The 20,098-nt window shown below is 34.9% G+C and overlaps 1 protein-coding gene across 2 annotated transcripts; it reads left to right on the forward strand.

Moving 5' to 3' along the window:
- Positions 1–1,514: 1,514 nt before the first annotated feature.
- Positions 1,515–12,323, forward strand: LOC123220751 (myb-like protein X). 2 transcript variants are annotated; one of them, XM_044643327.1, is made up of 4 exons: positions 1,515–1,755; positions 2,039–3,006; positions 9,821–10,856; positions 11,169–12,323. In XM_044643327.1, the coding sequence occupies exons 2-4, from the start codon at positions 2,929–2,931 to the stop codon at positions 11,747–11,749; spliced, it is 1,695 nt and encodes a 564-aa protein (XP_044499262.1). In that variant the 5' UTR covers positions 1,515–1,755; positions 2,039–2,928; the 3' UTR covers positions 11,750–12,323. The 2 variants fall into 2 exon arrangements, with proteins under 2 accessions (XP_044499262.1, XP_044499261.1); XM_044643326.1 differs by having other exon boundaries at positions 2,065–3,006.
- Positions 12,324–20,098: the final 7,775 nt, after the last annotated feature.

Consider the following 20,098-nt stretch of genomic DNA (forward strand, 5'->3'; position numbering starts at 1 on the left):
ACGATTGTACCTGATGTTATTTTGGAAAAACAAAAGGATCAGATGCATTATTTGATCATTATGTGTGTTTTCATATTCCAAAGCAAAGAGAGAACTAAGAAAGGATTTTGGGGAACTCTAAGAGTATTGGAAAGAGTCAATTGGATCATTGGAAAGCTAAAGTAAACCGTGTGAAGTCAGTATCAACGCTGGAATCCAATTAAGTATGGTGATTATTTAAATTTTTCCCATTTAGAAGTGATAAAGCATGAACTAGGGTTTCTAAGGTTAAATTATCATATTTTGAATAAAAGTTTTAAAATATGGTGATTGTAAGTATGGGAAATGTGATTTACTCTATCCTTGAACACAAAAAATAGTACACTTTTGTTTTTTTCCTAAGTGTAACATTTTATTAGATCAAATCTTGTTTTACATATTTTCAATTAGTAATAGTTATTGTATGGCATTCCAAATGCCATCTTTTGTACTATTAGAGTGGGAATTTTTGTATAGCGTAGACAAATTGATCAAGCTTATCTATGTACTTGTAATGTTATATAATGTTAAAGAATTATTGGATTCTTCTCTTGAATCCTATTATAGTAAAAATTTTGATGAATTTTAAAAAGAGATGGAGTTAATTTGTCTAGCTCTTATTGTAGAGATCTTGAGTTGCCTTAATTGGTTGTTTCCAAATTCTCCTATTGAAAGACTCGCTGTTTTTTTGTTCATATACTTAAAAAAAAAAAAAGAACACGCGTAGATGCATGGTGGTAACCGGGGAGCATAAAAACTTGAGTGGCCTTTATGTTGTCCCGCAGTCACATGGGATTTGTTAACGTATTTGAGCAGAGAGGACACAGCGGACAGATGGCTACAACGATTGAATGGGGTGGTGCCACGTGGTTGTGTTGCACCACTGAAGTTGGCAAGGGAACTAACCCACATGCTTTTTGGCAAAATGCTTCTCAATGTCATACCGCTTTTCTACTACTTACAACTCTCAACCTCACGCGCTCATTACCCACTCTTCTCTACGCTCCCTTGCGACATGGTCTTTTTTTTGGTTTATCCGGGCTAGATAATTTCTTGAACAGTATATTGTAATAAAAATGTTAGTGACATAATATAAGTGAAAGTTCTTCCAAAGCCGTTGTGAGTGGAATATTTAGTAGAACTAGACAATGGCACGTGCACACATTACGAACCTGAGATCGTCTTCCCAGATATTATTATAATAATAATAATAATAACAATTTTAGACTTTAGTATTCTTTATCTTATTTTATTTATTATTTTTTAGTATGTAATATGATTAAAGGGAAATTTAGTGTTTATAGGTTTTTTATATGTAGAAAATTGTGGGTTTTCCTTGAATAATAAAATAAGTAAATTTTTTTGTCTTATAATTTTTAATAAGATAAAAATAATGTATTTATTACTTTCTGAAGTCTGTCCGGAGGAGAAAATTTCTATTAATCCCTTCAAAATGGGCCGTGATGGCCTTATTTGCCTCTTTCAGTGTTGCGTTGTTTCAATACGATATCGCGTGTAACTTCCGAACATTAGAAAGAAAGCCACTCTCTTTTCTTTTTCTCTTGGCTTCTCTTCTTTCTTCATTTTTCTGTTGAAACATAAACTCAAGCGCAAAGAAAGCAAAGCAAAGACAATCTCTCAATAATTTTACCACAACTATAACGCACAATCTCTCACTTTCTTCTTCAATTAAGAGAGATCTTGTCCTTCTACAATGCCCTTTTTGTAGCGGACAAGGTAATCTCACTTTCTATTATTTTCAACTCTTTTTTCTCACTTAAGTTTCCTTCTAATTTCTTTGACCATTTTACGCTTTCAAATGCTACTTTTTTTTTTTTTTTTGAGCTGTTGATTTAGCCCATTTAGTCTTAGGTTATGAAAAAAGGGTTTATCCTTTGAATTTTTTTGTCAAGAGTCTTTAAACCTTCCCCTTTTTTTGATTATTTTTTAATTTTTCCACTTGTTTTCGGACTTGAATTTGATTCATTTTTTTTAAATTTGGTGCTGGATATGTTCTTAGCAAGTTGTTGTTGCTGGATGTTCTAGGGTTTCATTGGATCACAATCAGGACCTCTTCAGTTGAGCTAAATTTCGGACTGATTAGGGTTTGGGCGTTGTGGATATTGTGTTTAGGATCAGATAAAATGGAGATGGGTTGGGCTTTTTGGAGAAATTGGAGTTGTGCATTTGACTGTTGCGGAATTGAGTTTCTGAACTCTTAAGATGCCTAGAATCATGGTGATTGAGCAGTGTTGGTTTGGTCACGGAAGAAGATTGCACATATAGAATTGCTGTGTAGACGCAATTAAGAATTGGGAGAGTTTTAGCTGTCAATTCAAGGAACAGAGTACCTGGATTTTGATTGTGTGCTGATCTTTATTAGGGGATGATTTTGGTGTTAAGTATTGATTATTGGGAGGAGGTGATGCTTCTTTATTGGCCCAGAAGGCAACATAGAAGATTAGATTGTAGTGGACTCTTTTTGTTTCTCAAGAAACCATTTGGATTAACATAGTTGGGGCAGATTTATAGACCAAAGAGCAAAATTTGAGCTATTGTTGTAGCTGTGTGTTCTGGTGGTGTAGTTGATACTTGATAGTAAACTTGATTAAGTCACTTCAGCCGTTGGCGTTTACTTTTTCAATTATATATCAGTAAAATCTACATGTTTTGTGTATAAATTTGGAGTGGAGGAGGACGAAGGTTGGTTAGATTTGATATCTGTAGTTGTGGGAGTGTGCTTTGGAAACTCATGGAGGAATATTGATGCTGGAAATGATTGCAGGGACATGGTGCATGGACAGGAGCATAGTTACTGGTCTGTTCCTTTGGAACCGTGCTATTGGAAAATAATTCAGGCATTTTTGTTTGTGGAAGGCATTTTTGTTCTATATTCTGGGATTCTGTGCAATGTCTCGTTGCTTTCCGTTCCCACCACCAGGATATGAAAAGAAGGCTAGGTCTGCTGATTCAGACTTACTAAAAAAGGTTAATTCACTTTTTTCACATTTAATGCAATGAAAATTTATTACTAGTATGACAATCAATTTGGTCTAAAAGATGAAGCAAGTTCTTTTTGCATTGGAGTTGAGTGGCTTGATTAGGTATTACTTTACAATTGGTATGGCAATCAATTTGGTCATAGAAATGATTTAATTATCCTTTTGATTGGATTGAGAGTGACTTATAAGGTATTCCGTCTTAAAGTTTCTGTTACCTTTCAAATGCTGAATTATCATTAGATATCTTTAGGCATCTGAATGCTATATATGAATTTCCACTATTTGCTGATCAAGCAATTTGACAGTTTTTAAATCAGTTAATTGGTTCTGTTGATGCGGATCTTGTGCATGTATTAATTAAGTTCAAGGTGGGTTAAGACTTAGAACTCACCTTGAACTTAATTGATACATGCACAAGATCCCCATCATCTTTGTTCAAATTCTTTTGTACTTGATTTTCTACTCTATGGGTAAGAAGAGTTCAGCTGAAGCTTTTGTGCTATTTTAGTTATTGATTTGTTGAAAGGGGATTAATGTCTTGGTACCTGATTTAGTTGGGCAGAGTTAAAACTCTCTTAATTGATTGATGACCTAATTAATTAAACCTCAACAAATGTTTAGCTGTGAACCTCTGGAGATCTGATATTTTATCTCATGATTAAATTTTAAAGTTACAATTATGTAATTTCCTGCATCATGCACTAGGAAATGCAGTATCAAAGGAATCTTTAACATGACAAGACGGCAAGTTATTATTGGTATCTTTCTGTTCATGAACGGTAAACAAGATTCTTGTGATATTTTCTCTTGAGATACATGTAATCTTCTTATTCCTTACTAAAAGTAAGTTTCTGTAGTTAGTGAATTGCCTGAAATCTGTGAAATTAAAAATCATGTGTGAATTTTTTTTCAAAGTTAACTAAGGACTTCACCTGGTTGGGCTTTACTTCATGAAATAGGCTACTTCTGCTTATGAACCGAGTTTTAATATCATCTAATTCTTAATTAGCATGCTAAAAGTTTCACTATTGGGATTCCTTGGACAATTTGGATGCATAATCAGTTGTAAAATGGGACAAAAATAAAAATTTAATTTAAATTTTTAAAATGGGATAATTTGGACCTGTTGCATTCAGAATCTTGGAATGGTTACATTTTCCCCTTGAAACTAATGAATGTTGTTTTAGAAGATAGAGTAGAATGAGTTTTAAATATAGATTCCCTACATTAACAATCAAAGTTAGATGCTCTACAACAGAGGCTGGATCTTCCAGGGCTCTAAAAGAATGAGCTTATATCAGAACTTTTTGATTTTGTAATTTTTTTAAAAAGATCAGCAGTTAAATTTCTTAATGTAATTTTTGGAACTCTTTAGTTGAGTTACATTAAATTGGTGTAATGTCAAATATTGGAAATATCAACTTAGAATCTATGATAAAGAAATAAGAAAAAGTCCTTTAAGTATAAAGATTGTGATATGAACCTTAGGAGAACCATTCCTTAAAAGCTAGCTATTGAGATGGGAGAGCCTAAGGCTCCCAAGTCCCATACCTTGCAGTTGGGATCATAACATACTACCACGCTCTATAGCCTCAACGCCCACACTGGCTGGCTGTGTGCTAGCTCCCTGCTAGCCCTAAGCAAACATTGCAATGCCGACGTCATCACCCACGCTGCACGATTGCAACTGGGAGACATGATAATGACTCTGATACCAAATAATACGAACCTTAAGAGAACCACACTTCAAAAGCTAGCTATTGAGATGGAAGAGCCCAAGGCTCCCAAGTCCCATACCTTGCACTTGGGATCCTAACAGATTGCCTATTGTTTAGTTACTTCATTGGGTGGGGATGAAGATGAACTATGCTATTTCCCATCCAGCTGAAGTCCAAGTTAAAGATGGAAAAATTTTTTTGACTATTAAATGCATAAATATCTTGCGTGGATTTTATAGCTTGATTGGTTATGAACAAAATTCATTTATATATGTTTCAATCCTTTAAATAATGGTGATATTGCTAAAGGCTTTCTTGCAAGGTTCTTGAGTCGCTTAGTATCTTCCTATTATGGTGCCCTAATTTCAATCCTGTTTGGAGGTGAATGGCAATTGGAGTATTTAACTTTGAAAGGGAAAAGGATTTTTTCTTTCCATGGGTTAGGAAATGAGGAACTGTTGTAGTGCTAGGTAATTGCACAAATACACACCAGCTGTCCACAATTAAAAAAAAAAACTGTTCCTAGAACTGAGTAAGGCTCCAAAAGCCGTACAACATGTGTGATGCAGCTCTCTCACTGTAAACAACTGAAACCCTTGAACATGATCTAAACAAAGAGCTGTCCATAGTAAGAGAAAACCTGCGCCTAGGACCCAAAAACTATGCAACATGTGTGTTGCAGCACTCTCACTGTAAACAACTGAAATCCTTGCATATGTTCTGCTCAAAAAGTTTTTCCCAACCATGGGTATCTAAGCATCCTTGTTATAAGTATCTCACTCAATTTAGTAGGATTATTTGGATGTTCATTTCATAAGCTGGCTCTGTGCTTGACCTTGTCTGTGGCATTTTTTCCTTTACTAATCTGTTTCCAAAACAATGTTGAGTAAGTGTCTCATTAGACATTTTAATTTTTGTATTGTGGTGGTTATGCCCTGTTAGTGTTAGTCTAGTCTTAAATTTATGAACAATCTAAGGGATTTGGGCTTAATTTTCTTTGAAAACAAATTAGCTGCAATGTATTCTGTAGTGGTACAGGTGCCAGCAAGTATTATGTTCTTGACAAGCATTGCCAAGAACATAATACTTGTGTTAATTTTTATGTCATGGCTTGTTGGAATTGAGTTTGACTTTTGTTGTTTGTATGGTTGATCATCATTATAGCTAGATTTTTTTAATTCAGTTTATAAAGCTTTGGCAGGTTCTCGCTGTTGTTTTTAAAATTTTTTATCTATACTGAGAACTTTACTACTTGTTCATTGATTTTTAAATTGGATTCATCCCCACACCCAATAATCTGAGTCGCTAGGAACACCTATGGGGTATGATATTCCAACTAGGTTGCCTCAAGGAGAATTGACCCCTTTCTCTCTATTGGTTGAAACCAAGGCCTTTTCCATCTATCCCAACCCTTACACTTAGTATAAGCCTGTTCAATCGTAAGCTTGAATTATATTTATTTTGTGTTGTTTATGCTTCCCATATTGAAGCATGCTTGCTTAACTCAGAAGATTATTCATGATGGTTGAAATTCATTGACGAATAGTTGCTCTTTTCATTCACTGGAGCTGTTACTATGATGTTGGACATTGTCATGGTATGATGAACTAAAACTCAGAAAGTCAAAAGTTTTGTAGAAAAGGGTAGGGTTGATGGGATTGATTATGCTGTTTAGACACATGACACACGCATGTATTCAATTTAGTTGATAATATTCTCCTTTTTAGTTTTGCACTTACTACCCTCCCCCTTTTTTTCTGGGAAATAGCATAACCTAGGTAGTTAATATCTTGTACAGGAATTTCTATTAATCATCCTCATCTGAAAGCCCGCCATTTCAGTTCATTGGTCTGCCCTTTGTTCATCATATTCAACATACAACAAAATAGGTGTTAGAGGAGGGCTCTAATTAGTGTTGCTAATAGTTGTTTTGATTGCTTCCCATATGGAGGATTCACCTGGACATGATACTTGTTTTCAAACTTTCCTATGTTGGAATCTGAGATCAGATTAGGAGCTCCTGTGCACAGTTTTGTGATTTTGGACTGTAAAGCCATTGATATTTAAACATGTTTTAGGCTAGAGATTCATATATGGTAAAATGTACTGTGAAGATAATTGAATATTGCATATTCAAATATGGTAAAATGTCCTGTTTATTGTCAGGTGGTAATTCCTAGCTATATTAAGGGTCGTTTTTATTTGGATTGTTTCCATGTACTTTGACTTCGTTTTTCTGTTTTAGCAAATTATGATCATTGGAATTTGTTCAATTTTTAGGATATGTAGTTTGAGTTAAGTTTTTCATGGATGCCTTGAATTTCAATTGGATGGGGTCTGATTTTTCTTTTTTCTTCAATATATGACTTTCAAACCAATTTCTTGCTTTGTCATTCTTTTTGTGTGATCTTTAGATTAACCAGTCCGGAAAGCACAGTCAGGTAGTCATTTTGTTCTGATGCTATAGGAAATCTATTTAAATTTCAGCTTGATGTTAGATAAGTTTAAAATCACCATGTGTGATGCCACTTAGTTCATGTTTTCTGCTTGTGTTTTTAAATTGAGGTTATGTGCTTTGTATTCTGGGTTACAACTGGTTTCTACAATTGAAATCATGGTGAATATGTGTACTTAGAAGATTGTTCACGGTGGATGAAAATGTCTTTTCAATTAATTGACTTAATGCTTCTATGTTTTGAATAATGTGTTGGTTTAGTTTTGCCTTGTTTTCCTTTATGTATCTTATACAATGTTAGGATCCCAACTTTAAGGTATGAGATTTGAATACCATATTGGAAAGTATGAACTTTTAGTATGGGATTTTTATGGTCTTAGACTCTCCAATCTCAATATCTAGCTTTTGAGATGTGGTTTTCCTAATATTCGTATCATTTAGTATCAGAGCAGAGTATGGTTGGGACGGGAATGAATTCGAGAATGAAAAAAATGGAGAAGGGCATGGCTAAGGTGAAGGATACATGCATTTACTGAAAACTTTCATGGAATAGTTGATGGAGGACAAGATGGTAGAACCTAAAATTTTAATTCCAAGAGGGGATGTTGGTGTGATTGAACCACTGGAGGAGTAAGAGACAATGATGAAGAGGGGATCCTCATCAGAACTTGGTGAACTGTAATGATCCTCAGAAGTTGGAAATGCCAATCTTTTATGGGGAAGATTCGGTTGGTTGTATAATGTGGAGCGATATTTCTACATGAATCAGGTGTTGGAATGGGAGAAAATTTAGACGATAGCATTGTGTATGGAGGGCGCTGCCTTGGGTTGGTTCCAATGGATGGAGATGCATGAACCGGTGATGACTTGGGATGAGTTTAAGGAGGCAATTCTGGACAAATTTGGATCAACACAAGATGGTGACTTGCAAGAACAATTGATGGCACTTCGTTAGACTGGAACCATGTGAGAATACCGAGGCAGGTTTGAGATTATGATGTCGTTGTCGAAGGATGTTCCGACGTCCACCCTCAAAAGTGTGTTCATCAATGGCTTGGCACAGGAAATCAAAATAGAGGTGCCATATTTGGGGCCAGAAACGTTGAAGTAGATCGTCATCATGGTCCAATGCATAGTAGAAAGGCTAGAGAGGTTCGAACAATTGAAAGCCCAGTAGACTGGGAAAAATAAAGTGGGAGGCCTTGGATCCATGGGCAATTTCGGATCAAGAAATTAGGTGCCCAAGCCCCATTATGTTTACCCAAACCCAAAAAACAAAACTCATTCAAACCCATTGCCTTCATCGAATACTGGAGGGGCTTATGTTTCTAGTTCGCTAAGTAAGGCAAATTATGGTGGAATGGGAAGCCAAAGTGATCAATGACTGGCCAGTGAGAGTAGTCAAACGGGGTCGACGACAACCAATTTCCGTGGTAGCTTCCCCAATTCATTCCAGTGATGCAATAATAGTGGAAGGGCGTTGTTTGACAAAGAATATCAGGAGAAAATTGAAAAGGGTTTATGTTTCAATTGAGAAAACAAATATTCGAGGGGTCATCGGTGCAAGAATAAACAATTCAAAATTATGGTGGTAGAAGATGGGGAAGAGATGGATGGTGAAGAAGAGTTTTTAGAAGCACAAGAAGGAACAACGTTCGACATGAGAGAAGTGATTAAGGTGGAACTTCCATTGATTCTACCAGTGGAAGAATTGGGGCCTATTGAATTGGTCAAATCTGGTTGTTCATGTGGGAGTTTTCAGCTATGTTGAAATACTTGCAGTTCTCTCTTGTTTCCGCATTTCCAATCTTGTGGCACTTTCATCTGTTGGACTTTGGCATTTCTGGCAGCATTGCTTTTCACTTGTTAATTTGCCAGTTGACCTAAAATTTTAAGCTGAGTGTTGCCTAACAGTAGCTACAATCACAACAAATTCAACCATAACCATAACCATAACCATAACTTATCATAATTTAATATAGTAAGGCAATGAAACACAAGGCCACCTCCTCTATCTGACTTTAGTTACTATTTAATGTAGTAGCTAAAACAGATAGGTAAAACCCTACAATAGGCAAGCTGTGATTTTTTTTTTTTCCCTTTTTCACTATATTGCTGCTAAAGTATCTTTATTTGAATGTTCTGTCAACTGCTGATGGTGGAGATACAGTAATAGAGCCTGTCCTTAGCTGCGTGTGGTGAGCCTGACATCTATTCCTGTCTAAAGACTCTGGTGTAGTTTCTCTTAATCTTTTTTATTAATTTCACTGTGGAGAAAAAGTTTATGATGCAAAAAGAATGGGAATTATCTTGGAAAAATGTTGGAAATAATATGTTAGGAATAATCTTTATCTTAGGATTAGTTCCATCTTGTTATAATGTTTATCTTTGCCGGCTTTGTATTCATGTAGGAAGTAGCCTTGAATTATTTATAAGAAATTTTGCTTCCTACAGTTTATGCTTAGCTTTTCTTTACTAGATTTCCCTCCCTCAATTCTTTTGCTTGTTCTCTCTTTTCTAACTATTTTCTTTCCTGTTCAACATCAGTTTACTTTATGAAAACTTATTTATGGTAGTGGATATTAATCTGTTTCATAAATTTATGGTATTGTTTTCATGATTTGCAGGAGAAACAGAGAGAGAGGAAGCATAAAAAGGAGAAGAAGGACAAAGAGAAGAGAGAAAGTAAAGAAAAAAAGGAGAAAGGTAGAAGTGATGAAAAGCACAGGGAAAAAAAAGACAAAAAGGAAAAACACAGAGACAAAAAGGAGGACAGGGATAAGGATAGAGATAAAAGTAGCGACTCGGATGAGAAGAGACTTCAAGGGAAATCTGAGGTTCATGGAGAGAAAACATCCAATGAGAAAAGATTTCTTCCAAAATCTGAGGGTAACGGAGAGAAATTCAATCAGAAAGACAAGAATAAAAACAGAGATAGGGATTTGAAGAAAGTTGCCGGGCAATTGTCAGGTTACAGTGGAGAGAAGCTCAATCAGAATGGTTATTTGGCTGGGGATTACATGGATTCTAAATTTTTACAGGAGCTGGAGAGGAGCATCAGAGATGAAGACAGAGCAACTGGGAACCAGTTGGTTGAGAAGTTTACCCGTACAGATAGAAAGGGGGATGAGGAAGTTGTTAGATTGGTGGCTAAGGCTGCTCAAAGCATGGTTGGTGGTAATGAAAAGAAGGATAAGAGAGGTGGTGATGAAAGAAAATTGGAGGAGGAAGGTGTTAGAGATGATACAAGATTCAGTGGAAATGTCATGGTTCAGGGTGTTGCTGGAGTGGTTCAACCGAGACCTGACCGTGTTTCCAGACCACCGGAGAGATATGTTGAGAGCAAAATTGAAGGTAAAGAAAGAGCCAAAAAGAAGCAAGGAGATGATAAACGTTGGGATAAATTCAAGTATAAAGATAGAGAGAATGAAGGCCAAGGGAAGGATAAAGACAGGGATAAAGAGAAGAAAGAAGAGGAGAAAGTGAAGGGGAAAAGTGAATATAAGGAGATAGAGAAGGATATATTAAAAGACAAGAAGGATGACCTTCTAGGAACCCATGATATGAAGACCCTGCATCTTCCCAACGATAGTGGCAAGAATGCTAGCAGTGAGGCAAATATTAGGAAACGAAATGACTCTGAGACGAATGGATTTTATCGTGGTGAGTTCTATATTGAAGTAAACCATGTTATATCACAGCAACGTATCAGTATATTAACCCCTGAAACAACATGCACATGAATAATAGAGAAGGATGAAATACTGGTTTGTTATTGGAACAATGGTTATCAGTTTTACCATTCTGTTGGGAAGTGTAGGTGTTTTACATGATCTCAGCGGTTTTTGCCATAAATTTGGAATTTGATTGACTTTCAGATTACTTTGTAGCAATTGTTGGTTATTTTTTAAAGTAGGTTCAAACTGAGGGTTCATGTTAACTAAGTTTCTGCTTCCTTTTCTATGTTTGTTACAGCTAATGACAAGAGGCCTAGTAAGTTGGCAAGGCCCACATCTCCCCATTCATTAACGGAGACCAGTAACTTGTCCAGACCCATTTCTTCCTCTCATGCATTAACAGAGACCGTTAATTTGCCAAGACCTATTTCATCCCCTCATCCATTGACAAGGAATGGAAAATTTCTTGAACCTGGCCAAACTTCTGCTTTGTTTATTTCAGATAGACAGGGGTCAGCCAATATTCTTAAGGCAGAGAATAAAGAACGAAAGGTGAATGGTATTATTTCGTCTCAGCCATTGTCTGTCCCAACAGCAAAGTCTCTGATTACGACTGTACAAGCTGATCAAATCACTGAGGTATCTATGAAAGCACCGCACCCGGATACAAAATATCTAAACCAGGTACTGTTGGTTCCCAAAAGGGAAGAGTTGTCTAAGGACCATGACCTAGATTGGCTCATTAATGATAGCAATTCCCAATCACAGAAGCTTAAGGTGATATCCCCTGGAAACGTTGAGAAGCCAGAGGTTTGGACAGAAGCAATGAGGATAGAGTCGGCTGATGTTTGTGCCTTACCATACGTTATTCCCTTTTGATTGGTTTACATATGAGCATGATTTGTCCTCTCCCTGGGTGGATTTGGGGAATCTTCCATAGGAGCACATCGTGGGAAACTGCAGCAGCGTCTAGCCTTTTGGGTGGAATTGTTCAATATTTTTTAGCTGCATTCGTCATCACCAAGTCTTTGAAATGTTTCGGTCATGCACCATAGTGTGGCGTAGTGCACCGTTGTGGAACAAGGATTGGAGGTGTGACTTTAGTTGTTGGTTTGGAGGCACTAATTCATTCAAAAAAATTCCATAAGAGCAGCCAAGTGTGGTTGCTGGAGAAGGGAGATGTCAAAGCTTGTGGGGTTCTAATTGAGAATGTAAGAGAGACAAGCGGTGGTGTTTGAAACACCACTGCAATTTTGATTTGTAACATAGAACTGGTATTCTCATAAGTTGTAAGATAGAGCGAAAGAAGTAGCTGCAGTCATTCATTAACTCTCATGTAACTGCTGTTCATAATTGCATTCAACTTTCCTAATAACTGCCTGTGTGTATAATAATAAACATGGTTTTAGCTATTGTTAATGAATCTATTCCGTCACATGGGAAGCTTTCTGTTGCAGTCTTTTAGTGTGAAGTTCCAATTTTTTCGGGCTGTGTTTTTGTGTCCGACTCAAAGTGGGTTTTGTATGAGGATTAATGTTTCCCTGTAACGTTCGAATTGTATGTGTGCGAGGATAAAATAAGAGAAATTAAATTAAATATCCAAACTTGCATATAGCTCACACTTTTGAAGGATTTAAAACCAATTACCCAAAATTTAAACTACTTAGCAAAATACCCAAATATTTTAAAATAATACCCAGAATACATTTCATTCTCTTTATATAAACTCTAACCCCACATAAGAACCAGTACATTTTCAAATAACGTGTATGTGGTATACAGTTCGTGTTTCTTAGTTTGATCCAAAGGAAATCAATTTGTGATATCAAAGTATTTATGCAAATCTTAATCCAAAACTTTATTTTTTCAAAATTTTTTAAATATTTGCTTAGAATTGTGTCTAAAATTTGCAATGCTAGAAAAATATAAGAGGTATTTTGATATTATAATTGTAGAGTTGAAATGATATTTTACAATGCGGAAGTGTTATAGATATTAAGCAATGTGTGGTGGGTGAAATGACATTTGCCAATGTATGGTGTACATGGATATTTTACTCGAATATTTGGCAAATTTCATCAGTTTTTTAGGTGAGATTCTATTAGTTATGAAACGTAGAAATCAATCAAATGAGTGTAATAGCTGTGAAGTAGGGGTAAATTGATATTTAATAGTATGGCGGTGAAGTGTAATTTATGCTGTGAGGGTAAATTATATTTTATAAAATTCACGTCAAATTATTCCAAGTATATTATTAGTTGCGATTTCAAGTAGAATTTTAGAATAAGTGTAACCAGAATATGTGTAATAAAGAGATATTTTACTATGAAACTCTAAATCTCTAAAATTATGTAAATCATGTAATTCAAACCCCTTCAAAGTCTAAAACTGTAAAACATTACAACCATCATTACCCAAAAAAACTAATAAATTGAATTTTTGCTCATGAAATAAAGGTGATTATATTGGTACAGTTTAATATGAAATTTTCTGATCAAATTTGCTATCAATATTGACCATTGTAGGATCGATCGAAAATAGCGGGTTATATTTTAGTTTGATATGGAGGAAAAGAGAGATGTAAAATCAATATATCATATTTACAGGCATGACGGACAAGAAATTGGGCACTACAACATTGAGAGGCACATCAAAAGAGTCATTTACATTGTTACTAAATTATTATTACAATTTAGTGTGTGCTAATCCGAGTACCATAACACATACAAATGGATGAATAGCAGTGCTTTCACTATTATTTTATGGCATTGGGTTGTAGCATATGCACACTTCAATGACATATTCCCAAGTTATTTGCATTGATGTTGCTTTCTTGAAAGGTTGATATCTAAGACATTTATTTGTCATTATGGTATTGGATGGTAATAATTAGATCTACCCAGTGGTTTTCAGTGTGGGAGGTAAGGAAGATCATGCAATATGGTCTTGGTTTTTGACAAAGCTTAAAGATTGCATTTGTGAAGTACTAAAGTTGACAATAATTTTAGATCAACATTATGTTATCATCTCTACAAAGGCTGAAGTTTTTCTAAACGTACACCATGGATATTATTGTCATCACCTTCAATGTAACATGCGATTGAAGTACAATTATAACACAATACTTGCATGGTTGTATTGGAAAACAATGAAGACTTGTACAGTGCTAAAGTTCAAAACATGATGGGAGCATTGGACGAAGTTCACCCTATAGCGAGAGCTTACCTATGTGAGGTGGGTCTTCATTTATGGACAAAGGCATATTTTCCAGGCCATAAGTATAATATAATGACAACCAACATTGTAAAGTTATTTAATGCACTTGTCAAGCACACTCAAGGTTTGCCCATTTTTATGTGGGCAGAGTTCATATGAGGCACCTTACATTGATGGTTTTAAAAGAAAAGAAATCATGCAAGTATGTTTATTTTCATTAACAATATTTGAAATCACCATGCTTCTTGAAACTTATGCTTAATTACTTTTAGATATGCTGACACCTTTAAAAATTGTAGATGTTTGCACCCACTAGGTAAAACCATGGATAAAAAATAAGATTGCCAACCATGTATAAAAGTCTTTGAACTTGAAAGTGCTTCTTATTACAAATGAATGGTACAAGAAACTAGGTAGTGGCCAATTCATTGGCCTGGGGGACCTTGAGAAGCCAACATGTACTTGTAAAAAATTTTAGCTTTCACAAATTCCTTACAAGTATGTTATAATTGCAACAAGATATATGAAGCTCTCTAATGTCTATAAATTGGTTTATCTCAACTACAAAACCACATTCTATCGTGCAATGCATGCAGATGTTGTTAGTCCACTTGGGGATTAATTAGATTAGTTACATGTCAAGGATGCCGAAGTTATCCATCCACCTTTTATTGATCGTTGTCAAATAATTCGTCCTTCAAAAAAAGACAGATGCCCTTTACAGGGTAAGGTTATTGTATGACAGTTTTGTGGTTGATGTAATCAATCTCGGCATACATGACTGAATTGCCAAAGCCTAAAATAAAAGCCTAGCTTTGTATCATCTAGTTTATCAAAAAAGAGATAAAGGTGGGAGATCATGACATACCTTACCGTGATTGCCTTGACCTTTTGTTAAGTCTTATTTATGTTAACTCAAAACTTGTCAATGTACTTATTGAAATAACGTGTTATATTATTAATGTCAATATTGATTTCATACATCCCTTTATTTCTGTTCTTTGTTATTAGGAAAATTATTATTAGTAACATTACCACATAAATATATGATAACGGATATAACATATGCAAACATATAAACTTTTATATGTACAAAAACAATGCATATAACATAGTGAAGATATATACCTAAAAACATGTAAAAAAATGAAATCATACACATAAACAATAAACAAAAACATGCAAACAATAAAATCAAATACATATAGATATACAAATGCACATAAATGCATAAAAGTGACTCAATATCCTGAAAATATAATTGCATGGCCAAACGTGTGTGTATACCTCTAGAGTTCTCATGGGGAAATCAATACTCCAGCCAAACGCCAAACACTCGATGAATTGTAACATGATTAAAGTGTAATCACTGAATCCAAAATCCTGTTGGGGTACATCAACCACCTTGCACAACAATAATTCATTATCTCATGGTGATTGCCATGTGATGGCCCAAAACTTTGTTGCATCCAGTAAACACAATATCATGCTCATATACAGTATCATCTTACGCGTAAACCCATTTCATTTGGAAGTAAAATCCTCTTGCTAGTTATATACAGTAACTGTTCGCTCATTGAAATCTAGGACACTTGTGACCAAGTGCGCATTGTTAAATTTAATGGGGATGAAAACACGTAAATATTGATAAATTATAGTCAATAGACGTTAATTATTTATGTAATGATAACTAACTGGATATAGTACCTGATTCACCTTTCCCTATGGTTTGAAATATAAATTAAGGCGGAAGGCGTCCACTAATTTGGTAAAATGATCGGGCCACTTGTATTGACCTGACTAGCTTTCATTCCATAACTTATGCTCTAATGAGATATGTGCAACAAAGAATATGTGGACTGTTGTCCAATTTTTTCGGATGTCATCCATAGGGTCATGTTAGCGCTAACACAATAGACCCAACAATGAATCTATATTTTTTTGATAGACATAAAAACAACATTAGTTATATTTATAAATATATAATAGTAAATGAATATAGTCTACTAACCTTATCGAATAGCCATCCTAGCGATTCTATCACAGTGGTTCAAAACTCAAATTTTAGCCTCATACCAATGTCAGACACGTCTTTGATCTCTAAGGGATTAGCATGCTCGTACCATTTCTTGAAGGCTTTTTGACGTTCGATGGCTAATATGGGAACTTGAGGTCTCACTCGTTGCATTCTTGGTTTAAATAGGTTTGCGTAGCGTAATGAACAAGTGGGCCTTTCTTCACAATCTAATCCTGAAACGTCTGCAAAAAACCACCAAAATACCAAAATATATATGTTAAGAAAAATAAAAATTTAATTTCAAATTAATCAATAAAATGGATAATGATACCTTTTATACGAAAATAGTCTTGGTCGAGGAATCCCTCAATGATGTCAGGTTAATCACACCTGACCATATGGTCAATTAGGGAAGGGACATATAAACAATAAATAAACTTTCAATCTTTTCATTAGCCAACTGAAAATCATTATGGACATATATGTATATACCTCATTGAGCTCTCCTTGTGATGGGATGTCAACCACCTCAACCCCTTGGGAGGGAATGCCAATCATGTTCCATTGGGAGGCAATATCAATCACTTCTTTGCTAGCACTTAGAGGGATGTCTGTTATGTAGAACCATCAAACATCCTATAAAGATGACACATGAAAAGTTCATCACATTATTAGATTTAATAGTATGTCGTATACTTATGAACAACATTGTGCCTACTCTACTATCGATGACAACGTATATGGGGAATCTCTCATGCCTATTACCTTGGACAAAGATTAATAATAAATGCTTCATTTTCACTTATGTTGACTATGATAGTAAAGAGTTAATCAAAGGGTTTGACTAAAGTTATTCTTACTTTCATTATCTAACCTGCTGTCATAATGAGACTCCTGCTTGATGGTTCTTTATCACCCTTGGGATGCTAAAATAACATCAAAAATTGCTATTAATTAGTTAATCAAAAAATTTCAATAACACTACTTTTGGGATGTTGTAACAGATTATTACTTACGTTAACTAAGGGAAGAGATGTCATAATGGGGCCTACAGTTGATGGTTTGTCATCATCATCATGAGGTTGTAACAACATATACAAAATTTCATGTACACATTGATATTGCATTAAAAATTAAAATATAAAAGGTAACTGAGTTAACAACATATACAAAATTTCATGTACATATCAGGACGATAGTGTTTCTCTCTGATATAACAACCTCTAGATAACGCAATATAGCTTTTATATTACCTAGTCTGGCCTCTATGTCACTAATCCTTGCATTTTGAGCCCTAAAATGAACCAAGAGAAGATTTCCCCATTGAGCCAATGTAATATCGAAGTAATGCATCAATGGCTCATAAACGGTGGTGAGGGGATCAATTAAGCTAGCTCTATCACTGGGGGTATAGTAGGGGCCTCTTCTGAAATCGACTTGATGAAAAGCACTACTAGGGCCACCTTTGAAAAAGGGATGTTCAAGTGGCACTACGAGGCCTTCTTTGAACTAGGCTCCATGGGAAACTCAACGAGAGCCTTAATAGGCTTGGGTGCAATCATTAGAGAAACAATATCATAACATACAGTTATTACTTTGGGGGAGCTTAATGTTGATGATGAAGACTCGAGTCGGGGAATTCCTAGGTAGCAAACGATATTAGGATAGCAAGCTTTTGCCTTTTTACTTGAAGATAGGACTAATAGAAAATTAACATCATCTTGCTTATTAAATTGTATCAATGAACATTTGTCGCAAGACAAATAATAATTAATCAATTAGGAATTGCTTACCGTATTTCTATTGAATATAGTTCCGATATCATTCCATCTTAGGATGTCTCTCATACGCCACCTCAACTTGCACGGACTTATTGTAATTAACACCTAATCCACCCAACTATCTAATGTACAAGCATCTCGTAGATCCAAAACTACAATATGAACATTATCATGCTAATTTTATCAATTACCATTATAGTAATTGTTTTTTATTTTAATCATAAAAATTCTTTACAATAGTAAATGATACACATTCTCCCTACAGATACATATTCTCTTAGTGCAATAGGACATGGATCAGTACGTCACCTAGCATACCCATTCTCCTTACAGGTATCCATTTAATCCATCCATATGATTAAATAATTGGAGAACCTTTTGGGATATCAATTTTCAAGTGTCGTTCCCCAGTAATGCCAAATGAAGATAATAAAATAAGGCTAACTTAATTGTGTTGTTGTCATAATCCCTCCATGCCCTTTTCTTGAATATGTATTCTAGATTATTGCATATGATAAACCATGAATCGTAGAAATAGGAGTCTCGAATCTTCTGTTTGGCATCTCAGGGAAGACAAAGGTCAATGTATATCAACCTGCTAAAGTGAAAGCCCATAATAACAAAGAACTTGAATACGTTAAACCTTACATCAACACCATTAACCTTGAACTATAGTTGATCTCTCACATCGGCTTTGATCACCTCTCTTAAAATGAAGGAGTGTATCAATATTTTATTAACTCTAGTGTCACGACATGTAGTAATTGACCAAAACACATCGATCGAATGATCTGCAACCTACTTCTGTATCATTCATCTTTTATAGTAGATATCAAGTCTCGATGCTCATGTGAGCTCACTATAGCCCTAAAGTGTCGCTTAACAGCAAAGAATCTTAATTCCCCCTTGGCTCCTCACATTTACTTTTCTGTAATCCTCTTTTTAATAGAAAAGAAATCGTAATTAAGACAATTTTTATAATAAATGCTTTATTCAGAAATACGGACACAAAATTTGAAATTTAAACATAAAAAAACCCTTAATATGGGATTTTTCTATTTCTGCCCTGCAATGGAAAAATCATAACATCCTCCCCCCCCCCCCCCCCCCCCCCAACCCAAAATGGTAAATCCTCAAATGAGTAGATTGAATACTTTATTCGAGAATACAAACTTAAAATTTAAAATGAACACATCTAAGAACCACTGCATTATTAAAAATATTTCAATTGTAATGATAAATTCTTTCTTTGGATCTACATGTCAAAAAACCCTAAATTGAAACTATCAAAAATAATAAAATATATATCAATTTTCATAATAACTACTTAATTTAGAAAAACTGACATAAAATTTGAAAACTACATATTGAAAAAACCTTTAGAATTAAGAACATATCAATTTGCCCCTTTACCCTAAACTAACAATTTCAAGAGATGGGAACTGTTTCAAAACTCACACTTTTCCTCTTCCTTACGATCTCATCAGTCTCTCAGGTTTTAAAAAGTGACTTTTTGTCCCTATTTGCAGTCCCAAGAGTATAACAAGTTTCAAGACTAACTCTTCACCCTACACCTCGTGATCCCACGAGGCTATCACTATTTGAAAACTTGCAAAAACCTCGACGTCCCTAACTAATTTAACCTTGTGATTTTAGCTCGGATTTCTTGAGCTTAGTTGAGATGCCACAAGGTTAGATTTCCTTACCCAAAATCCTTTTTGTGACTCTTATTTCAGCAACAATAAAAACTACACTTATTCTAACACAAATCGCTAACAAAATTCATTTGAAAAACGAAAGATTCAACCTATATAATCAATTGTTTAAAACCAAAAATCCTAACCTAAAAAATGCCAAAAATCTTCATCTAGTCGCTTAAATCTCAACGCCAAAATGAATAAATTATGACAAGAAATGATGGTCTTACCTCTTTTGCCATTTTCGTCACTAAAAAACTTGAAAAGTCGTTATAGAAAAGAGCTAGATGTCACATCTTGATTTTTGCTTCCATCTCTTGTGAGTTTGCACAATAGATTTGTAAGAGAAAAGAGTTGGGTGAAGTTGATAAGGTTTGTTTTATATGGGGGCATTTTCATCAATTCACAATAATTGGGTATATTGGTTTTGTGTTAATAGAGTTAAGTAATTTTGTTTTTGGCATAGAAAATTTGGGTATTTAATTTAATTACTTGATAAAATAATTGGTCGGAAGGT

This window comes from Mangifera indica, chromosome 7, assembly GCF_011075055.1.
Source record: "Mangifera indica cultivar Alphonso chromosome 7, CATAS_Mindica_2.1, whole genome shotgun sequence".
Classification (NCBI taxonomy): Eukaryota; Viridiplantae; Streptophyta; class Magnoliopsida; order Sapindales; family Anacardiaceae; genus Mangifera; species Mangifera indica.